The 20073-nt window shown below is 38.7% G+C and overlaps 1 protein-coding gene and 1 pseudogene across 2 annotated transcripts in view; both read right to left on the reverse strand.

Moving 5' to 3' along the window:
* Positions 1 to 9110: 9110 nt before the first annotated feature.
* On the reverse strand, positions 9111 to 10271 carry LOC116555975 (annotated as a pseudogene).
* Positions 10272 to 10741: 470 nt separating this feature from the next.
* JHY (junctional cadherin complex regulator) overlaps positions 10742 to 20073 on the reverse strand; it is a 74516-nt gene continuing 65184 nt past the window's right edge. For both annotated transcript variants that reach the window (XM_032285152.1, XM_032285151.1), the window contains exons 7-9: positions 13903 to 13983; positions 12993 to 13121; positions 10742 to 11218 (exon numbers count right to left, since the gene is read on the reverse strand). In XM_032285152.1, coding sequence (XP_032141043.1) covers positions 11021 to 11218; positions 12993 to 13121; positions 13903 to 13983 — 408 coding nt within the window. In that variant the 3' untranslated portion in view covers positions 10742 to 11020. The remainder of the gene's footprint in view (positions 11219 to 12992; positions 13122 to 13902; positions 13984 to 20073) is intronic.

The following is a 20073-nucleotide window of genomic DNA, read 5'->3' on the forward strand; positions in this document are numbered from 1 at the left end:
TTCAAATTCATGGGAACCCTCTTAAGTGATAAAGACTTGCCTATGATTCCAGTATGTAATCTGTCAGGGAAAAGGCATGACTTCTGCTGAAGTTTTTACAGAACATTTTAGCTTAAAAAAAGATATGATGATCCAGGTGTGGTGGCTCATGCCTGTAATCCTAGCACTTTGGGAGGCTGAGGTAGGTGGATCACTTGAGGTCAGGAATTTGAGACCAGTCTGGCCAACATGGTGAAACTCTGTCTCTACTAAAAATACAAAAATTAGCCAGAAGTCGTGGTGCACGCCTGTAATCCCAGCTACTTGGGAGGCTGAGGAGGGAGAATTGATTGAACCCGGGAGGTGGAGGTTGCAGTGAGCCAAGATCTCGCTGCTGCACTCCAGCCTGGGCAACAGAGCAAGACTCTGTCTCAAAAAAGAGACATGATGAATATCTCTTTATGATAAGAATAAGATTTGTTTAAAAATATTGACTAATATAATCTTTGGGCATTAGCTGAATATTTCTAACACCTGTTGTCACCCTCATCTCCATGGCTATAGATAATGGAGTAATTAAGTATAGTTACCAAATTCAAGCTAGAAGTTAAAGAATGGCTAAATAGTCTATTTCTCCTCAGTGCTTGACCTGGGATTGGAGCTAGGCTGTGGAAAACAACGGGTATAGGATAGAAGAGTGTCTCCTTATCCTGAGTTTCAAATGAGAATAATTTACATGTTATGAGCAAAAAACAAATACTGTATGCTTGCTCTGCTCCTTTTCCATCTATTTTTTCTTCTTCCCTTCCTGAGTTCTTTATTTTTAATTTTAAGGATTAGGGTTTTATCACTATGCACATTGTTTAAAGAGTCAAATAGTCCCATGAGTTTTATAAGGATTATTTTTAAAAAGAGCGTCCTGTGCCCCCTTTCTTATTTTCTTGACTACAGAGACTTTTCATTTTTGGCTGATAATTTTGGAATTTATCTCCATGTTTCTAAATTATCACTCAATTGCTTTTTTTTTTTTTAATTTCTATTTAAGGAATCATCTAGTACTTCACACTATAAAAGGTAAAAATTTCATTTTCTCTCTATTGCCTGTTTCTATTTCTCCCCTATTCCCAACACATATGTGCACCCTTTCTGTCCATCTACCATAATTTTGGTTAGACCATTGTGTTTTTGTAAAATTTTTATTTATTTATTTATTTATTTTGAGACAGAGTCTGGCTCGGTCATCCAGGCTGCAGTGCAGTGGCACGATCTTGGCTCACTGCAACCTCTGCCTTCCAGGTTCAAGTGATTCACTTGCCTCAATCTCCCGAGAAGCTGATTGCACCACCATATCCAACTAATTATTGTATTTTTAGTAGAGACAGGCTTTCACCATGTTGGCCAGGCTGGTCTCGAACTCCTGACCTCAAGTGATCTTCCCGCTTCGGCCTCCCAAAGTGCTGGGATTACAAGAGTGAACCACTGCACCCGGCCTTGACCATTGTTGTGATGTATACATGCAATTCTCAGCTAAGCCAGGTAATCAATGACTTTTCTGTGAGACTTTTTGTTTTCCTTGGAATTAATACTTATTTTATTATTCTTAATTTTAAGTACTTATGACTAATTTATTCCCAAACTCTTTGCCATTTATCTATATCACACTCTCAAGATACTCACAAATTCCTAACATTTGATTTTCCTGAACAGACCTCTCCCAGAACCTTCTGATCTGCTCCACTCTGGATTCTATGTAAATGGCCCTCCTTTCCCAATCATCTTGGGGATTCCTTTAATTTCACTAAGTTTACTCTTATTTGGCGTATCTTTTTATTTCTCAGTTTACTCTTTCATTTTGGTAGAGCACAGTCTACTGTAGGTTTCTTGACAATTGGTACATGAGAGGTAAATGTTTGAATATCATCCTTATCTAAAAAATATTTATCCTAATTTCATGCTTTATTAGTAATTTGCCTAAATATGGCATTCTAATTTGGAAATCATTTTTGAATACTTTTGAATACACCACTCCACTGACTTTTAGCTTCCAATTGCTATTGCGAAGTCTAAAACTGCTTTGATTCTTTATTTTTTGTGTGTTCTATGTATTCATTTATTTTCCTTTTTGGAAACCTGTAGGATACTTTCTTTGTAGCCAGTATGCTTAAAGTTTACAAGTATATGCCTTGCTTTGGGTTTATTTTCATCCATTGTTCCAGATAGTCAATAAACTCTTTTAAGTCTGAAAATACATTTTTTTTTTCAGTTGTTGGGAGTACTCTTGAATTCTTTAATGATTTCTATAGATCTCCTGTTATTTGGATTTCTGCCCCCTGGATTTATCCTCTACATTTCTAATCTCTTATCTCCTATTATCTATCCTTTTGCCTTTTTTTCTCTGATTTTTGGAAAAACTCCTCAATGTTGTCTTCTAGCGTTATTTTTGTGTTTTAAATTTTTTGACTCTGATTCTGATTCCCAAGATCTCTTTTAATTTTCTTGTCCACTTCCTTTTTAAAATGGTCATGTGTCATATCCTCAGATGTTTGGAAATTCTTGGTTGCCTTCTCTTATTTAAGTGAGAGGCTAGAAAGCTGATAGGAAACTACGAGTACATGGGTGGGACTTGCTGACTGTGAGGTTTAACTGGAAGATAACAAGACTGGGGTCTTTAGTTGCAAAACCTCTGAAGTCAGGATTTTAGGTCCTTTCTTTTGGGCTGATCAGATTCCCCAGAGAAGAACTTTTCAAATCCCTGCTTGTAGGATAAAGTCCCAATGTTCTGGGAGCCAAAAGGAAGAAGACCAGAGGTTTTTGTATTTACAATACACATGTCCACTATTGACTCTTTTTTCAATACTGTGTATCCTCAATATAACCAGTTGTCCCTGACTCCAAAAATACTAGGGCAGTGTCTTTTACTGGGGCAGTGGAGGGGCTGTGTGTGGCTGTGTGGGAATTGAGGAAAGTATTTACAGGTGTAACTGCTCTTAAACTGACTTTCATGAAGTCACCCTTCATTAGCCACCCCCCCCTCCACCCCGCCATATCTATTCATTCTTACTTCATTAATTCCTGACACCATTAATTCCTGAACATTTTGAGTATTCTAGAGTGTAAGTCAGATTGATTCTTGGCTTTCCTATTGCTAGCTTAGAAATTTAATATTTTTGAGAAATCTGATATTCCATGAAAATGTAAAAAGAAAAAGAATTTAGTGTTTTTTTTTTTGATCTGCTAATTCTCTTAAACAACTCATTCATTTTCGAGTTTTCAAAATGTTGTTACTATTGTTCCTCCTCCTGTTCTCCCTGTTCTCATATATTTATGCCATTTAAAAACCTTCACTACGATTTTAGTAGGACTTGTGAAGGAAATGAAATAGGTAGGGGTGTGTGTGTGTGTGTGTGTGTGTGTGTGTGTTCAGTATACCATATTTATCCAGAAGTCCCATAATTTGAATTTTCTGTTATTTTATTTTGGCATTTACAGTGAGTGATGGAGGCACTGATCTTTTACCTTGACATTTCTTTTATGTAACTGAATTGTTGAGGTATAGGAGAATTGCATTATCACTGGAAGAGATTAAAAGGCTGATTTCCTTGACAAAACACAGAATAGCCCATCTACTTCATATTAAGTGATGCAGTACCAGTGGCTCGGGCTCTGCCTGGTTCAGAGCATTGGAAGTTAGAGTTAGTTCTTAAGAATCTTTGTCTATGGAAGGTTCTGAAGAGCTCTACCAGATATTGTTATACATTTCCAGGTAAGGGAATTTATATTATTTCATTTTCCTTTGTCTCAGATTAATTTAAAACCTAGGTCCCTAACTGCTGGAGGAGAGCGGAGAAACAGAAAGGATGAAGAGAGAAAGCAAGACAAAGATACAGATACACAAGGAGACACATACAGACACACGCATATATAGGTCTTTAAAGAGAATGATGCACACAGGACAGGACGAATTGGGAGGTGATCAATTAAGACATTAAGTGTTTTGTGACACATGGATGCATCTGTATTTTGCCCTGAGAACAAGGGCCATCAGCTCATTTTCAGAGGGCTGCTGCCTTCTGCAGCTTACTCCTCAGATCAAAGCAAAACTGTCTGCTTGCATTTTCCAATCAGAATAGGGATGCTAATTTATACTCCTTAATGTGTGATGGTAAGAGACTCCTTCAATTAACTGAATTCTATAGCCAGCAAAATAAAAGGTATACAAAGAGGCGCAGGCTGGAAGAGCTGAAATTCTCATTAAATCAAAAGGTCCAGTATTCATTACCTCGCGCATCTGAGGCTAAACACTAAATATTGGGATCATCAAAGGAGGTTTAATGGGTTAAATTGAGAATATAATCTAATTAAAATATTAGGCATGGCTAAATAGTTCTTTGATATTCATCTAAAGGTTTCATTAAAAATAGGTGCTTGAGGTTTGTATCATAGATTATCAATTTTAAGCAGAGACAACAAATTTAGGAACCTCATCAGCACTACTTCAAAGTGTCACCATTGTGTGGAAGCAGGGGAAATGGGAAAAGACATCACTGCCAGGTAACAGGGTGGAGATACGATACGAGGCAGGGCAACCAAGCTTCATGATAATGATTTTGATCGTTGTCTGGATGATTAAAAAAATATAAAATGTAAGATTAATTTGGGAGATGATTTTGCCACAGAGGAAAGAGTACAACATAGAAATCTGCACTGGTTTTATTCAGTGTGTTTTTGACTTCCTTCCTCTGTGTACACAGCTTCCTAAAGGATGGCTGATCATATTTTTCTGGGTTTTAAATTTTGGATAGTTATTTCCCCTACTATGAAATTTGAGCCATAGGGATACCTAGCATTAAAGCTTGAGACCCTAGTGACAGGGGGTGCCCTGAGTAGCCCGTTTAGCAGCCCCAGTGTCAGTGCTGTTCTCTACAAGCTGCCAATTTAGCCAAGGGTATTTATGAAATCTTATTAGAGATTTCCAAGGCTCCACTAAATACATTTGCCTGGAATGCTCACATCATTGTAAACCTCTCAACCTGTTAGAGCTATTTAATAGCGGAAGACCATTTATTCAGCTTATTGAAAATTAATTACTTACATTGCCCAGGTTTGCAAGGGGGAAATGAAAAGGCAATGGAGAGGCAGCAAGGGAGATAACCAAACACTTTTTTCCTTTCTTCATATTTTCCAGAGCCCCTACATTAAGAGGTAGAGAGAGCTGAAAATATTATTTGTTTTGTATCTTATTGTGTCTTGCAATGCTTTGTCTAACATTTTGGAAAAGTGTCAACTTTCCAGTTATTTTACTGAGCCAAAAGTAAATAATCAAACATGAAAAGTAGGAGTGTTTCAGACTGGGTAGTAATTTAGAGAGTTTGAAGAATGAATGAATGAAGTCTCCCATCCGTAGCCTTTTGCTTTCCATTGACCAGGTGTTTGCTTAGGAAATTGGAACATTTTATGTTTTCTCTGTCCCTTTGTGAGATAGATGTGTGGTTTTGCTTAATGAAACTACAGGCTGTGAAGAAACAAACACCACACTTAGTCTGGAGGCAGTAGGGTGGCGAGGACAGTGCTGAGCATCAGATTTTCAGCTTCTGGGATCTTCCTTCAATATATTTAAAAAAGTGTAATAAACATCTAAATATAAATTTTTATTAGAACATATGTCCTTGCTTTCATTTTGTCTTTATAGTATGGAAATAATATTATATTGACCACATCTTGTAATCACTGATGTAGGGAGAACAAGCACAATGGATAAAAAATCCACAGTCATTCAAAAATTTCACATCATGCTACAGTTTTAAATTCTTTCCTGACTGGGGAAACAACTAAAGAGGAAGACGGAGCATTTCTGTATCTTTATGTCTCCCTGCTTTTACTCATTGGGAATAGAAATCATGGAAACACAGTCAGCATTAGGGAGGAGAATTCCTATAGTCACCCTATGAATACTCGACTGTCAGAATGAAATGTATATTATTCAAGTCTTATCCTTACTCTAACAGGAAAAGGTAATCTTAAAAAAGGCATAATTAGGAAAGCAACCCTGATTTTTACTTAAGAACTTCACATTTTCAAATGCCACTTCTAACATAATGGTAACAGATATATTTCGAAGCACATCTTGGGATAGAATTAGCGAAACTTGTCTTGATATCTGCGGACTATCACCCACATCCAATTCATTTTCTGCTATTTTTCAATAAGTAATTAAAGAAGAATCCCCTCTGAGTTATCTAGTCTGCTATTGTAGGCCATTTGCTATCAACTCAAAGTTCTCAATTAGCTCCAGTGTTGTTATAATTACTGGACGTGTTTTCAAACAACTCCCAGTTAATAACTGTTGGGATGAAGAGTCATTTTCTCACTATAGACTAGACTGTGCACGTTCATGCTTGCTGTGATGTTTTGACAATGATTCATTAACCAATAATAAGGCCCCAATTGGAACCATTAGGCATCAGTGCCTTTGCTAGGCTTACCTTTTATTTTGTTTCTCAATATTGTCTTTTCTTGACTTGGTTTCTGGATAACTCCCAAGAGACTCCTTACTATACAAAACAATATCATGGAGACAGCTGTCATTAAATTCAGCTACTTGTAAAAAAAAAAAAAAAAGCTCCCTTTAAGAGGATGTTTTTGTTGGAAACTCAAGATGGAAAAACACAATTAAAAGGAGGCTTTAATAAGAGAGAATACATGGTTTAAACATCCTTTATTTGCAGCAGTTTATAGAGATTAGGCAGATTAGGTACTATGTCTTTCAATGGCATGTATATAATGTCCAGTCAAATACATGTGTTCCACCATTACATCACTGAAGTTTGAAGCTTTTTGTTTTCTAATTGGCAGATTATTTTTTGCTTTTGAATATTTGAAACTGAAATGCTATAAAATTGATCAGTGATCCAATTTGGGCCTATAAAAGATCACTATTGTTGTCATTAGTACAATTTACTTTAAAGCAGCAGCAAAAATGTCTTTGTTATTCCCTGTTTTTGCAAAATCTCCCCCCTCGGTATTACAGTAGCTTAGTGCCATTCTGCTGTATTTCACTATGGTGAGATGACTTGGAGCCGAATGAAGGGCCACTTTGATCCATTCTTTGATTTCAACCCCAAACTTTCATCAAATATGTTTTATTTCTTAGCCAAAGTTATTTTAGATGCCACATGGCATTATATAAAGAATTTTAATGTTCTAGAGTCTTGTGTACTGGCTAGTAAAGGGTTGCCTTGGGAGTAAGAATCCTGTGAAATGTTTGCCATGAACTGAATCACTTAAGCTGCTTCGCTAAGTGTGGGTTCTTGACAGTAGGTGTGAAAGTGAAGAATTTAACAAAGCTTAAGCTAACAGAAAAACAGTATGGAAAGTTTGTGAAATGTTCTAGAAAAAAAAAAAATAAATAGTGTCTCTTATTGATCAGTTTCTAAGTTTGAGTTGCTTTTTATGTGTATTCTAATTTTATCAATGTAGTAAGGAAGTTAGCAGATTGTACATGCTAAAAAATTATTAGATACATAGTAATGCATATTTCTAAAAATTGAACTTGGTGGAAAATCAGGTCCAAAGTAGAAATTCATAGCAACTGCATGTTCTTTGTCTGTATACATGGAGAAACAAGACAACCTCCTTCCATAGACAAATAAACAGTACTACTCCTGGTGTTGAAAGATGGAAGATTCAGACCTGGCTACCCTCCCGTTACTCTCAGTAGGACTGATGGACTTCTCAATCATGTTGCCTTTCTCTTGACCTTCATTTCCTCCTCTGAAAAACTGGCAGTTAAATGTGAGAAACTCTTTCCAAGCTCTAAATTCTTTTAAGATATTCTAATACAAATGGAATATTTAAAAATTTTACCCTGTCCCTTTAAATATGAATGTCTCTATATGCATTATTTTTCTTTTCCAGATCAAGTTTAAGGCCATTTAGGAAAAAATTAATGAAGGTTATTTATTCTACCTCATATTTCTAGAAACGTCTTCATTCATCCAGAAGGGGCCATTTCTCTTACAAATATATTTTAGGAGCAGTTTTGGCCTGTGATTTTCCTAAGCCTAATGCCTCACATATTACACTTTCCAAATCCCACTGAAACATGATTCACCAGTTTTCTGTTCATCTTCAGATACTTGTTATCTTTGCAGACTCCCAATCCTAACTGCTTTCAGTTTTAAGGGACGGTTTTGTATAGGCACCTTTTACACTACATTCTGGTACATGTAAAATGTATACAGCATAGGAGTAAATTTCCAGAGCTAGTCCTTCCACCACATCTATAGATAAACACATTTACCCAAACCGATGTTCAAATTATCCACTTCTGGATAGGCCTATCTAAAAATGTAATGTCCAAGAAAGAAAGTAAAAAGTTAAATCCCCCAGTAATTATTTTAAGACTTGGAATTCTTGCAATGTTTAAAAAGATAAAAAAATATATTTATTAATATTTGCATTCAGTAGTAAAGTATGGAATGCTTTTATCTATTGTGTGTGTGTGTGAAAACACACATTTGACAATATTTTAAGATATTTGTGATGGCAAAGTGCCCAACAAGTTTATGTACTTGGAGTAAGGAGCTTTGATAAAGTGTGTCTCTCAGAGTTGCCTGCATTGGGTGTTTCTGGACTTGTTGAAAGGTGTGTAACTAATGTCTTGACAGTCTGTTAGAGCAACATTGGGATTTGTTTTATCTGAGCAGGCACAGCCAGATGTACCTTTATTTTTTTCAACTTTATTATTTATTTATTTTTGCTTCATTCAATTGTCACTTTATTGCAAGATGGTAGAATAAATTACAAATTTAAACTATAACTTGGTAATCTTTAGTCAGGCACCAAGATTTAATCAAGGCAAACTGCTCTTTCAAAAACCATCATGAGGCAAGGCATGGTGGCTAATGCCTGTAATCCAAATACTTCGGAAGGCCAAGGTGGTTAGATCACCTGAGGTCAGGAGTTCAAAACCAGCCTGGTCAACATGGCGAAACCCTGTCTCTACTAAAAATATAAAAGTTAGCCAGGTGTGGTAGTGCACACCTGTAATCCCAGCTACTTGGGAGGCTGAGACAGGAGAATCGCTTGAACCCAGGAGGCAGAGGTTGCCATGTGCCAAGATCGTGCCACTGCACTCCAGCCTAGGTGACAGAGCGAGACTCCATCTGAAAACAAAATGAGAAAACCAACCAAAAAGAGTGATCATGGAACAACTCAAATGCAGAGTAAGAAGGATGAGAAACATCTGACTGACCAATAGATTGAGTTCTCTCAGTATGTTGAACAAAGGTTTCATTTCTAGGACATATAAACTATCTACTTTGGTAGACAGCAATACAGAAAGATTTTGCCACATAGACTAGTTTCCACTTAGCCAGTCAACTGTTTGTGGCTGCCTCAGTTGGGATGGATACATTTACATAACTGGTCGTGTGTGAGCCTTCTTTGCCAACAGCTTTAGATCCCAAAGCTGCTGTGGATATATGCCCTTACCATGTGCTTCTCTACCCAATTTATCAAGTGCTCTTGCTTCTTTCAACACATCATGTTCTGCACAGATATATGAGAGTCCAGGTGATTCCATATTTCCTTATACACTCTATGCAGTCGTTCCCAGTAAGTAACCTCCAGAGCCATAGCAATGCTATTCCTCTGCATATCAAAAAGGTAATGGCGCTTGTGAACCAGTGACTGCTGTGACTTCTCCAAATCAGTTGCATCCTGGATTTGTTTGATGAAGCCTGCTTCACCTCTTCTAGTTGGGCAATGTTTTGCTCATTGAGTTTATAAGCAAATTCTCCAATAGAGGTGCCATATTTTTAAATTACATAGACAAGTAACCCTACTATTGATACAGTGGAGACGGTCTCTGGGGTAATCATGTATATTTCTTTGGATAAAGCATACAAGATCAGCCCCAGTTTGGAGCACATAGGGTCCTCACCAGTTTTAGGATAAAAAACTGGAAGAATTCCTCTGGGATCAGCCCAAAATGAACTTTTCCCCCACAGGAAAAGGAAGGAAGAGGTGGCAGATGAGCAAGGAGTGGCTGCCCTGTGTGAAAGGTCCTTGTTGCTTGCAATATCCCTGGACTAGGAAGGCTGAATTCTACAGAGAGGGGGCCACTGTGGCAGTGGCAGAAAGTGCCACCTAGGATAGCATGGTCAGCGAAGGCCCAGGTAGCCGGCTGTCTTAGCGTCCCTGTGACCCCGACCAGAGAATCTGTCAGGGAAGGAGCCTTTTTTGTTGTTGTTGAGACAGAATCTCGCTCTGCTGCCCAGGCTGGAGTGCAGTGGCACAATCTCAGCTGGCTGAAACCTCCGCCTTCCAAGTTCAAGTGATTCTCCTGCCTCAGCCTCCTGAGTAGCTGGAACTATAGGCATGCGCCACCATGCACAGCTAATTTTTGCGTTTTTAGTAGAGATAGGGTTTCACCATGTTGCCCAGGCTGGTCTCAAACTCCTGGCCTCAAGCAATTCACCTGCCTCAGTTTCCCAAAGTGCTGCGATTACAGGTGTGAGCCACCGTGCCCGTCCTCAACTTTATATATAAACCTTTTGCCAAACTTGGAGATTTTAGTAAGATTTTGAAATATTATCGCAAAATTTACTGATGACTGAGTTCATTTTAGGAAAAACTGAAGTGTTTATACTTGTTTTTCTTACTAGGAAGGTAAGAGAGAAACACAGCTAGATTTATTTCTGGGTAACTTTAAGGTTTCCATTATGCTAAGGAAGGGAGTAGAGATTAAGAAATCAAAAGATCAATATAAAACCAAAAGCTTTATTCTCTAGTTATTATTCAGCCCCAATTTCTAACTGATTTGATAATAAATAATTAAAAAAAATTTCTTCCTAGAAAGTAAAATATGGCACCATAATCCAGCTGGACCCCATATTTTAAATCCTTCAGAAAGCAAACATGGACTGCAGTTAGATGGTAATAGTAGGTTATCACTCTCAACACAGAGAAGGTGGTTGGTGTTTCTTTTCTCCGCATCCATTCCTGGATCATTTTTGGTCTCCTTCCTACCAAATGTTTTCTACACGATGTGAAGGACTTTGAAAGCAGCCACAGCCTGTTTTTCCCTTTCGTGTCTGTTCTGCAGTATTTCCAGCAGTGAGATTTCAGGTAAACTTTCTTCTTTTCCAGCATAGGTTGGATTTTGTTGTTCCTTTGATGCTTGATGAGTTGGATTTGATGGTTTGGGTTTGGGGATGGTCTTAGCATATTCCAAAGCCTAAATGCATAAAGATGAAATTTTATTTGAAATGGGAAGTGAGCCTGGATTCCTTAAATTAAATCTACGAAATATTTAGTTATAATATAAATGGAGACTATTGCTATAACTTACTAAGACATTGGTGGAAATGGAGATCAAATAATGCAATATAACACACAGTTTAAACAAAATCTATTAGCCACAAAACAATATACTGTGGGAAAAAAGGAGCTGAAGAATGATACGTACACTTGTGTCTTTTGAATGCTTTTGTATAAAACCGAGTTCCTTCTTATGGGTTTGGTCTACTTAGTTTCTAGAAATCTTGGTAAAACCAAACTTCTACTAAGTAAATATTAATAGACCTTTCTATCCAAAGAAGACTTGTTACAGCTTGAGACCAAAGACATCACTGTGGTTTACTTGAGCTCCCATCATTATACCGGCTATCCTTGTTCCCAGGCTCTAGAAAGTATTTGAGGTAAACATTTTTTTTTCTTTCTGTAGCAATCTAGATGCGGGAAAAAGGCAGTCTTTTTCTCAGTGATGTCAGCCCTGAAAGGCATTCCAATAAAAATGAGATCACTAAACATGTTTTCTAAACCTGCCTTTATAACAGTTTTGCATTTCAATTAAGGGGCTGTTGATAGCTGAAATGAGAATTGATAGTATGCTTTCAGTCCTGCAAAGGGGAAAAATCCTCTACAATGTAGAAAAGAAAAGTCTAGACTTCTCAGTGCATGTAGGTGAATGCTACAGATATTTCTAATTATAGGTTTGTTGCTTGAAACACTTCATGAAAAAAATAGTGGCTTGGAGAAAAAAGAAAAAGTAGCACCATGGAAACTCAATCAAGTGGATTGAGGTCTTCAAGGTCTGAGGAAGAAAGGCAATAAATAGAAAATATGATGGTCTGTGAAAGAGAACATGAAGTACAAGATCCTGCAGGCACCAAAGGATCTCTTGTTCCTCATGCAAAGGGTCCTGTGTCCTTACAGGGACTAGATAGATTAATTGAGGCAGAGACTTGTGTGCAGAGCTCTGTGTCTCTATAGTACACGTTTCCTTCACATCACAACCGATGGTTGATGCCATCTGAGAGGGAGAACATTCTGTATTCCATGAAATCATTTTTCTCCAATAAAGGAACCTATATATTACAATCCCTACAGAAAGTGTAGGGGGATGAAGTTGAGAGAAACGATAATACGTCTTTTCTTTGACAGATAAGCAGCAAAAAGAACAATTGCCTTAAAACTTATTTAATGATACAAAATAAAATTGATAATGAAGATTGCTCATTTAAGAAATCACATTAGTATTTAATTTTTATTTGTGACAAATTTAAAATACCATTATTGGAAGAAAAGACATGGAACAATAATTTCAGGAGAAACAAAGTTTAACTTTATAGCATCGTGTGTGTGTGTGTGTGTGTGTGTGTGTGCGTGTGTGTGTGTATTGCATTACTATCTGTGAATGATGGGGTAGCTACAGGAATGGAAGTAGCTAAAACATCTCCTGTGTTCCAAAACACATGGGAAGGTTTTTTGTTTGTTTGTTTGTTTGTTTGTTTTAAGTTAAGAGAAAACAGGCCCGGTGCGGTGGCTCTCGCCTGTAATCCCAGCACTTTGGGAGGCTTAGTTGGGAGGATACCTTGAGCCCAGGAGTTTATAACCACCCTGGGCAAGATGGCAAGACCCTGTCTCTAATTAAAAAAAAAAAGAGCAGTAATAAAAGTTTCCTTTGAATTCTGACTGAAAAAACAAATGCCTTGTTGAGAATTTCTTACCTTCTGCCGAGGGACAGCAGATTTATTTTCAGTTTTTGCTGTTTGTGGTTTTGACAGAATGGACAGTGTCTTCATGTTGTACTCCTTGACTTGTTTCGAATATTCCTTTTGCTGTAGTAATTTTTGCATCTGTTCAGAGAAACGAAGTTATGATGAATCCAGGTGCTGCTAGTTCTGTCTGCTCTCTATTTAAAGTGATGCCTGTCAGCACACTGGGCATATCTTGTCAGCTGTACAGGTGAAATGGGATCACCTTGAGTAAGGCGGCGGCAGTGAAATGGTTAAGGTAGCGTTTCTCCTTGAAATAGTCTCTCTGTGAGGAGAAACATCACTTCAGTAGCACACCCAGTATTCCCTTAACAGGGGCTAAATCACATTCAGAACCTTCTTTGTTGCATTTACCCAATTTATTTTCATTTTTGCTTCCAACTTTGAACTATACTCTCTTTTTATGCCCTGAGTGCAACTGCAGTTAAAACACATTAAATGAAGATCTCCTTTCACTAGAGGAAAGAGAATAAAGTGGATGCACTTTTCAGGGGTTGGGAAACTCTTCCGCTAAGTGTCTTCTCTGTAGCCACTCTTCACAATTATCAGTATAACTCTAGTGGGAAAGACCAACAACCACATAACATACACATTTCTTTTCATGTACACGTGTCCCACTTTTCCATGCAGGCCTTCAAAACTAACCGAAAGACAGATACATATAACAACATGGGCTAAATATTTTTATTTTAAGGCAAAAGGAGTGTCCGGGTCTCTATACCAATGTTATGTCAGAAGGGACTCTATTGAGAGTGAGACATTTGAATTAGGGCTTAATTCTGGGGGATGTCTTCATTAAGTTTTGCCAAAGGGCAGATGGGCTGAGTCAGGCCTGGAAACACTGCATGCTCATCTTACTCACTTTGTCTTTGAGGGACTCAAAGTCAGGTCCGAGGCCTCCAAGCTTCACGTCTCTTTTCTGATAACCTTTCAGCTTGGTGTTCTAAAAATACAACCATAGAAACAGCTTCTTTTAAGGACTTGTGTGTCCCCCCACTCTTACCTCCCCGTAAGGTGTCATAGCCACATAAAGTAAGAAGGAAAATAAAGTATGAAAGCCTGTGTGCACTGTCAGAGAATGGCTGCATTTCCTGACAATTCTTTCATTTTGTTGGTAATTATTGGTAATAGTCTCTTTGGTAATTTGTAGCTGGTTGGCTAATATGTTTTCACTTTTCCACTTTCACAATAAAGAAACTTGAAATTCTGAAATTACAAATAAAAATTTTCAAGCTAGTGATGTCCTGTTTTCTTACGAATTTTTTTATTTTAATTTTTTTGGAGATACATACATGGTTTTGCTATGTTGCCCAGGCTAGTCTTGAACTCCTGTGCTTGAACTCCTGAGCTTAAGCGATCCTCCCATCTCAGCCTCTTGAGTCTCTGGGATTACAGGAGTAAGCCACTGCACCAGGCCCTTGCTATTAACATTTTTGTTTTGTTTTGTTTGTTTGTTTTGAGACCAAGTCTTGCTCTGTCACCCAGGCTGGAGTGCAGTGGTATAATCTCGGCTCGCTGCAACCTCCACCTCCCAGGTTCAATTGGTTCTCCTGCCTCCTGAGTAGCTGGTATTACTAATTTTTGTACTTTTAGTAGAGATGGGGTTTCACCATATTGGCCAGGCTAATGAACTCCTGACCTTGTGAACCGCCTACTTCGGCTCCCAAAGTGCTGGCATTATAGGAGCGAGCCACCATGCCCGGCCACTATTAACGTTTTTAACACAACATACATGTTGTTACTCTGCCACTGCTGCTATTACCATTTTGTCCAGTCTCAGTTTGCTGAGCCAAATAACTTCCCTGGAAAAAGCCATCTAAATGCATCAGATAAACATAGTGCTTCAAAAAGAGAACACCCTGCCCAATGATGTCACAGCGTTACCCATCAGAGATACTCCAGAAGAGAAGTGAAGAAGGTAGCAACCTTTCAAACTTTGCTATTGATTATTCGGGGAAAAAAGATAATTTTAAGGGAAAAACAATTATAATCCATTTATAATATTCAAAAGAAAGTAAGCATTTGAGAGTCTTGGCAAGACTCACTAAGAAATTCATTTTGTTCAGTCAGTGTGATTTCAGATATTTTGAAGGGCAAATAGAATTTAATGACAACTCTCATTAGTATTGCCCATTTAAAATGAAGGACAGCAAGAAAGAGAGACCACTGGCTGACTAGATTATGGCACTTGAACACAATAATAGGCAGAAAAAACCCTAATATTCTACTGACTGTTTCCCCAAGATATTCCCCAAACCACTGCTTTCAAAATTAAAACTGAAGTTTAGGCTGGGTGTGATTACAGGCTCATGCCTGTATTCCCAGCACTTTGGGAGGCCAGTGAGCGGATCACCTGAGGTTAGGAGTTCGAGACTAGCTTGGCCAACATGGTGAAACCCTGTGTCTACTAAAAATACAAAAATTAGCTGAGTGTGGTGGCAGGCACCTGTAATCCCAGCTACTCCGGAGGCTGAGGCAGGAGAATCGCTTGAACCCAGGAGGCAGAGGTTGTGGTGAGACGAGATCATGCCATTGCACTCCAGCCTGGGTGACAAAGCGATACTGTCTCAGACAAAACAAAACAAAACAAACAAAAAACTCACAAAAAACCCCTGAAGTTTAGACTTGCTACTTTCCCGTACAGGGAACTCACATCCTTTTTAAATTTCAGTTTGTTAATTAATTTGGCTTCCTTTTTGGGAAGGATAGGAAAGATAATATAAAAGAGATGGTTGGAGGACAGTAATTTAGGGCACATGTAAGTTACTGCTTAAAATGGAGAAAAATCAGCCACACTGAAGAGGCAGCTGTTGTGTACGTAACTGTGGATGTTAGTCCCTGTCTATATGTTAGTGATAAAGCATGGGATTTTTATCCATTTTGAAAACTCCTGTTATTTCATTTTTAAAGCTTTATCTATTTATTTAGTTTGAGGCCAGGTTATGAGACTGTCTAATTTTTGTACTTTTGGCAGAGACGGGGTTTCACCATGTTGGCTAGGCTGGTCTCAAACTCTTGGCCTCAAGTGATCTGCCCACATGTGGCTTACAGGTGTGAGCCACCACGACCAGCTGCGTTCCTGTTAGTTACTAAGTCCTAAAATATACTTCTAACTTGCCCTTTTCTAAGACAGAATTTAGCAGAGATAGTCCAGAGACTTAAACTAGGATATTTTCCGAGATATAATTTTTGCATATAACTCTCCAATCTTAAAAGTGAACTTGTGTATACACACTATATCAACCACTACAAGAACATGTCCTACTCCCCATGGTCTACTGAGTACCCAGAGTCATCCCAGTTCCCTTCTCCATTGTCACTTCCCACTGTAGATGTTCAAAAGACGAACATTCTCCAGCACTGACTCCTTAGCACTGAGCTCTGGCCCATGAGGTCTAAGCAAGTTTTCTGCGGTACAGCGTATGTTTTGGAAAGCTTTTATTAAGGCTGTGGTGGCCCCTTCCCCTTTCTTTTTTCTTGCCTTAAATAAGGATGTGATTCCTGGAGCTGGAGCTGAAGCTTAGCAGCAATTTGTAGCCAGGAAAAAAAGAGAATCACAACAATATTGCTACTGCTGTTCTGAGCTATGGAATCACCAGTGCCAGCAATCACCTACTTGTGGATTAATTGTATGTAAGAAGGATGAACTCATATTTCAGAGATCACTGTAAATGGTAATTGTGTTACTTGCCCATTGAAGGCAATATTCCTAGCATCTCAGCACTTCTATGTTGTATTAATAATTAAAAAGGGTCAAAATGACGGGCTATATAGACAACACTTCTACACTGCAAGGATTCAAAGTTGTGTAAATAGAATTTGCCCCATTGGAATGTTAAACATTTATGGTCGATACTCTAATCCTAATTCTAAAAAGGGAAAGAAGATTCTTAAGGAAGTCTTTGAACTAAAATCATTAAAAAATTAATAACATTAAAGTATGCAGAAGACACATTGTTCATTGAAGGTATTTCAAAATCATAAAGCTCCTTTAAGAAAACAGAAGTCGGCCGGGCTTGGATTACGCCTGTAATCCAAGCACTTTGGAGGTCAAGGTGGGCAGATCACCTGAGGTTGGGAGTTCAAGACCAGCCTGAAACCCTGTCTTTAAAAAAAAAAAAGAAAACAGAAGTCACTATTCAGCTAAACCACGATAGCTGCTTCCTCTCCATTCTATCTGTCTCTTCATACTTTTATACAATCGTTCATTCACTACGAATTCTTTTTTGAGATGGAGTCTTGCTTTGTCGCCCAGACTGGAGTGCAACAGCACGATCTCGGCTCTCTGCAACCTCTACCTCCTGGGTTGAAGCGATTCTCCTGCCTCAGCCTCCCAAGTAGTTGGGATTACAGGCATGTGCCACCATGCCCAGCTAATTTTTGTATTTTTAGTACAGATGGGGTTTCACCATGTTGGTCAGGCTGGTCTTGAAATCCTGACCTTGTGATCCGCCCGCCTCAGCGTCCCAAAGTGCTGGGATTACAGGTGTAAGCCACTGCGCCTGGCCACGAATTCTTATTTATTTTTTATTTTTTTGAGATGGAGTCTCGCTCTGTCACGCAGGCTGGAGTGCAATGGTGTGATCTTGGTTCATTGCAACCTCCACCTCCCAGGTTCAAGTGATTCTTCTGCCTCAACCTCCCGAGTAGCTGGGATTACAGGTGTCCACCACCACATCCAACTAATTTTTGTATTTTTAGTAGAGGCTGGGTTTCACGATGTTGCCCAGGCTGGTCTTGAACTCCTGAGCTCAGGTGATTTGCCTGCCTGAGCCTCCCAAAGTGCTTGGATTACAGGCATGAGCCACTGGCCCAGCCCAAATTCTTATTTTTCCTAAGCATTTTAGTACCACAGAGCATTTTTCTGTCAGTATGTACACATTTTCATGAGTTTTATGCATAACATTCCATCGTCTAGTTTTAGTTGGACCGTTTAGCTATCCCTCTAAATGTTGAACGTTGAAGATATCCAGGGTAAGCACTGTTTCTAGGCTACTTTGATTATTTCTTTGAGATAAGTTAATAGCAGTAGAATTATTGAAATAAAATGAGCATGTTTAAGGCCATCATTAGCAATGGAGCCACAAGATTGCTCTTTTTGTCCAAACCTTGATTATACTGGGTCTTATCACATTTTAAAACCTTTACCAATTTTCAGTAGGTGAATGACTTCAGACAACTGATATTTCACGATTGCAAATTTGTTCTTTCTCTCACGTATGCTGTCTGTATGGTTGTTTTACGGTCACTGAATTACTATTTGCCAAAGTAAACCAATAATTAAAAGGAAGGAAAAAAACTCTTCTCATATCCAAGTCATAAATCCAATTTGTTAAAGACAGTGAAAAGAAATGATCAGTGCTCACAAAACATATCCTTAGTCTGAAACAGCTTAACTTTCAGTCATTCTACTCACTTACAAAAGACACATTGTGAAGCATGAATAATTGCCCAGTGCTCTCCAGCCACAATTCTTACTAATACCTCCAATAAATATGTTGGCTATGATAGAAAAACAGAGGTCTAGCAGGACACATCGATATGAAGGGACAGAGTGTGGCCCAAAGGGCGATCTCCAAGTGCTGCTGATCCCTTTACAGGATGGATAAAGTGCTTATAGCAAAGGGACATTTCTCAAGGGATGGTGATGGCTCCTAACGGAGTTTGTTCTGGGTGACTGGCAATGAAAAATCTTGGATTTACTTATGATTGGCACAAGTAATCTTGAGTTGTTCTCAGAGGTGCAATTTTGTTTGATCTCTCTCCATCAAAAGTCTTTTTAGCAGCTTATTGAGATATAATTCACATACCGCAAAATTTACCCACTTGAAGTTGTTCAATGCAATGGTTTTTAGTATATTCACCAAGTTGTGTGAACATCACCACATTCCAATTTTAGAACATTTTCATGACTTTGAAAAGAAATCCCGTAGCCTTAGCAGTCACTCCCTTTCCTCCTCCACCCCCAGCCCTAGGCAACCACTAATCTACTTTCTGGCTCTTCTAAAGTCTTTTATAGTAAAAATAATCCCCAGAATTTACTTTGATTTACCTCTCCTTGGCTGTTTCAAGACTAAAAGGTCACAGTAGCACAATTCCAAAAAAAAAAAAAAAAAGTAAATCAACACTGATAGCCTTGTAAAGTCTCCAAACACAAGGGGAACAAATTGGAAGATACAAGCATGCTCTCAACAAATCCCTGATGAGATTTGCTGCTAGCCTTTGCACAAGACGCACATGAGCTGACATCGACCAACTCTGGCACCAGCTGAGGATTGTTAAGGCCCGACCAGCCCCTCTGCACTGGTGTTCACACTTGATCGCTTTCATGGACGATGGCATAAGACTTCCCTGATGCAAGGTTTGTACCAGTAATTAACCACAGTTCTCCTCAAGACAGCAGAGTTTTTAATTGTAAACTTGGGACACAGTGTGCCTGAACTGGAAATGACATTGACTGTTCTGTGAGGACTTATTTCAACTCTGAAAGGTGGAACCCTGCTGTGGGGGGCCACTGCAGAGCTATTCTCCAGAAAATTCCTCAGATGTGTAAGTGTGAGAAAGTTACTGAAAAACACTACAAAAAGCAATGCCTCAAATACTGTGGAACAGCAAGTGAAGGAAATTTGCTCTGCAGTTGCTAAACTTAATCCAAATAAACCCCTTCTTAGAAGCAGTCAGGCAGCAATGCCCAGATTGTCCGAGACAACAAACACATGAGTTAATTACTTCGGCTCAGCGCAGTTAGCTGTCAGCAGTCTCCTGAAGCCGTTATTTTGTGGTGGGCTGCGACAGATATGTTTGTGCCGTTTGTCATCCCTTGTACTATGTTAATCCCTGGCTGCCTGACATCTAGATTTCATGGCATGGACAATGCCTGGCATTCAGAAGTCAGTTACAACAGAATTGTCAGGAGAAGAGGAAGGGTGCTTGGGCCTATTATCTTTACAAATCCTCAAATTTTTAATGTGATTCAGGGCGATTCCCTTGGAAACCAAAAGATCTGATGTGACCAGCAAATGGGCATGACCTG

Source organism: Sapajus apella, unplaced genomic scaffold, assembly GCF_009761245.1.
Source record: "Sapajus apella isolate SASKATOON/1434 unplaced genomic scaffold, GSC_monkey_1.0 scaffold16, whole genome shotgun sequence".
Taxonomy (NCBI): Eukaryota; Metazoa; Chordata; class Mammalia; order Primates; family Cebidae; genus Sapajus; species Sapajus apella.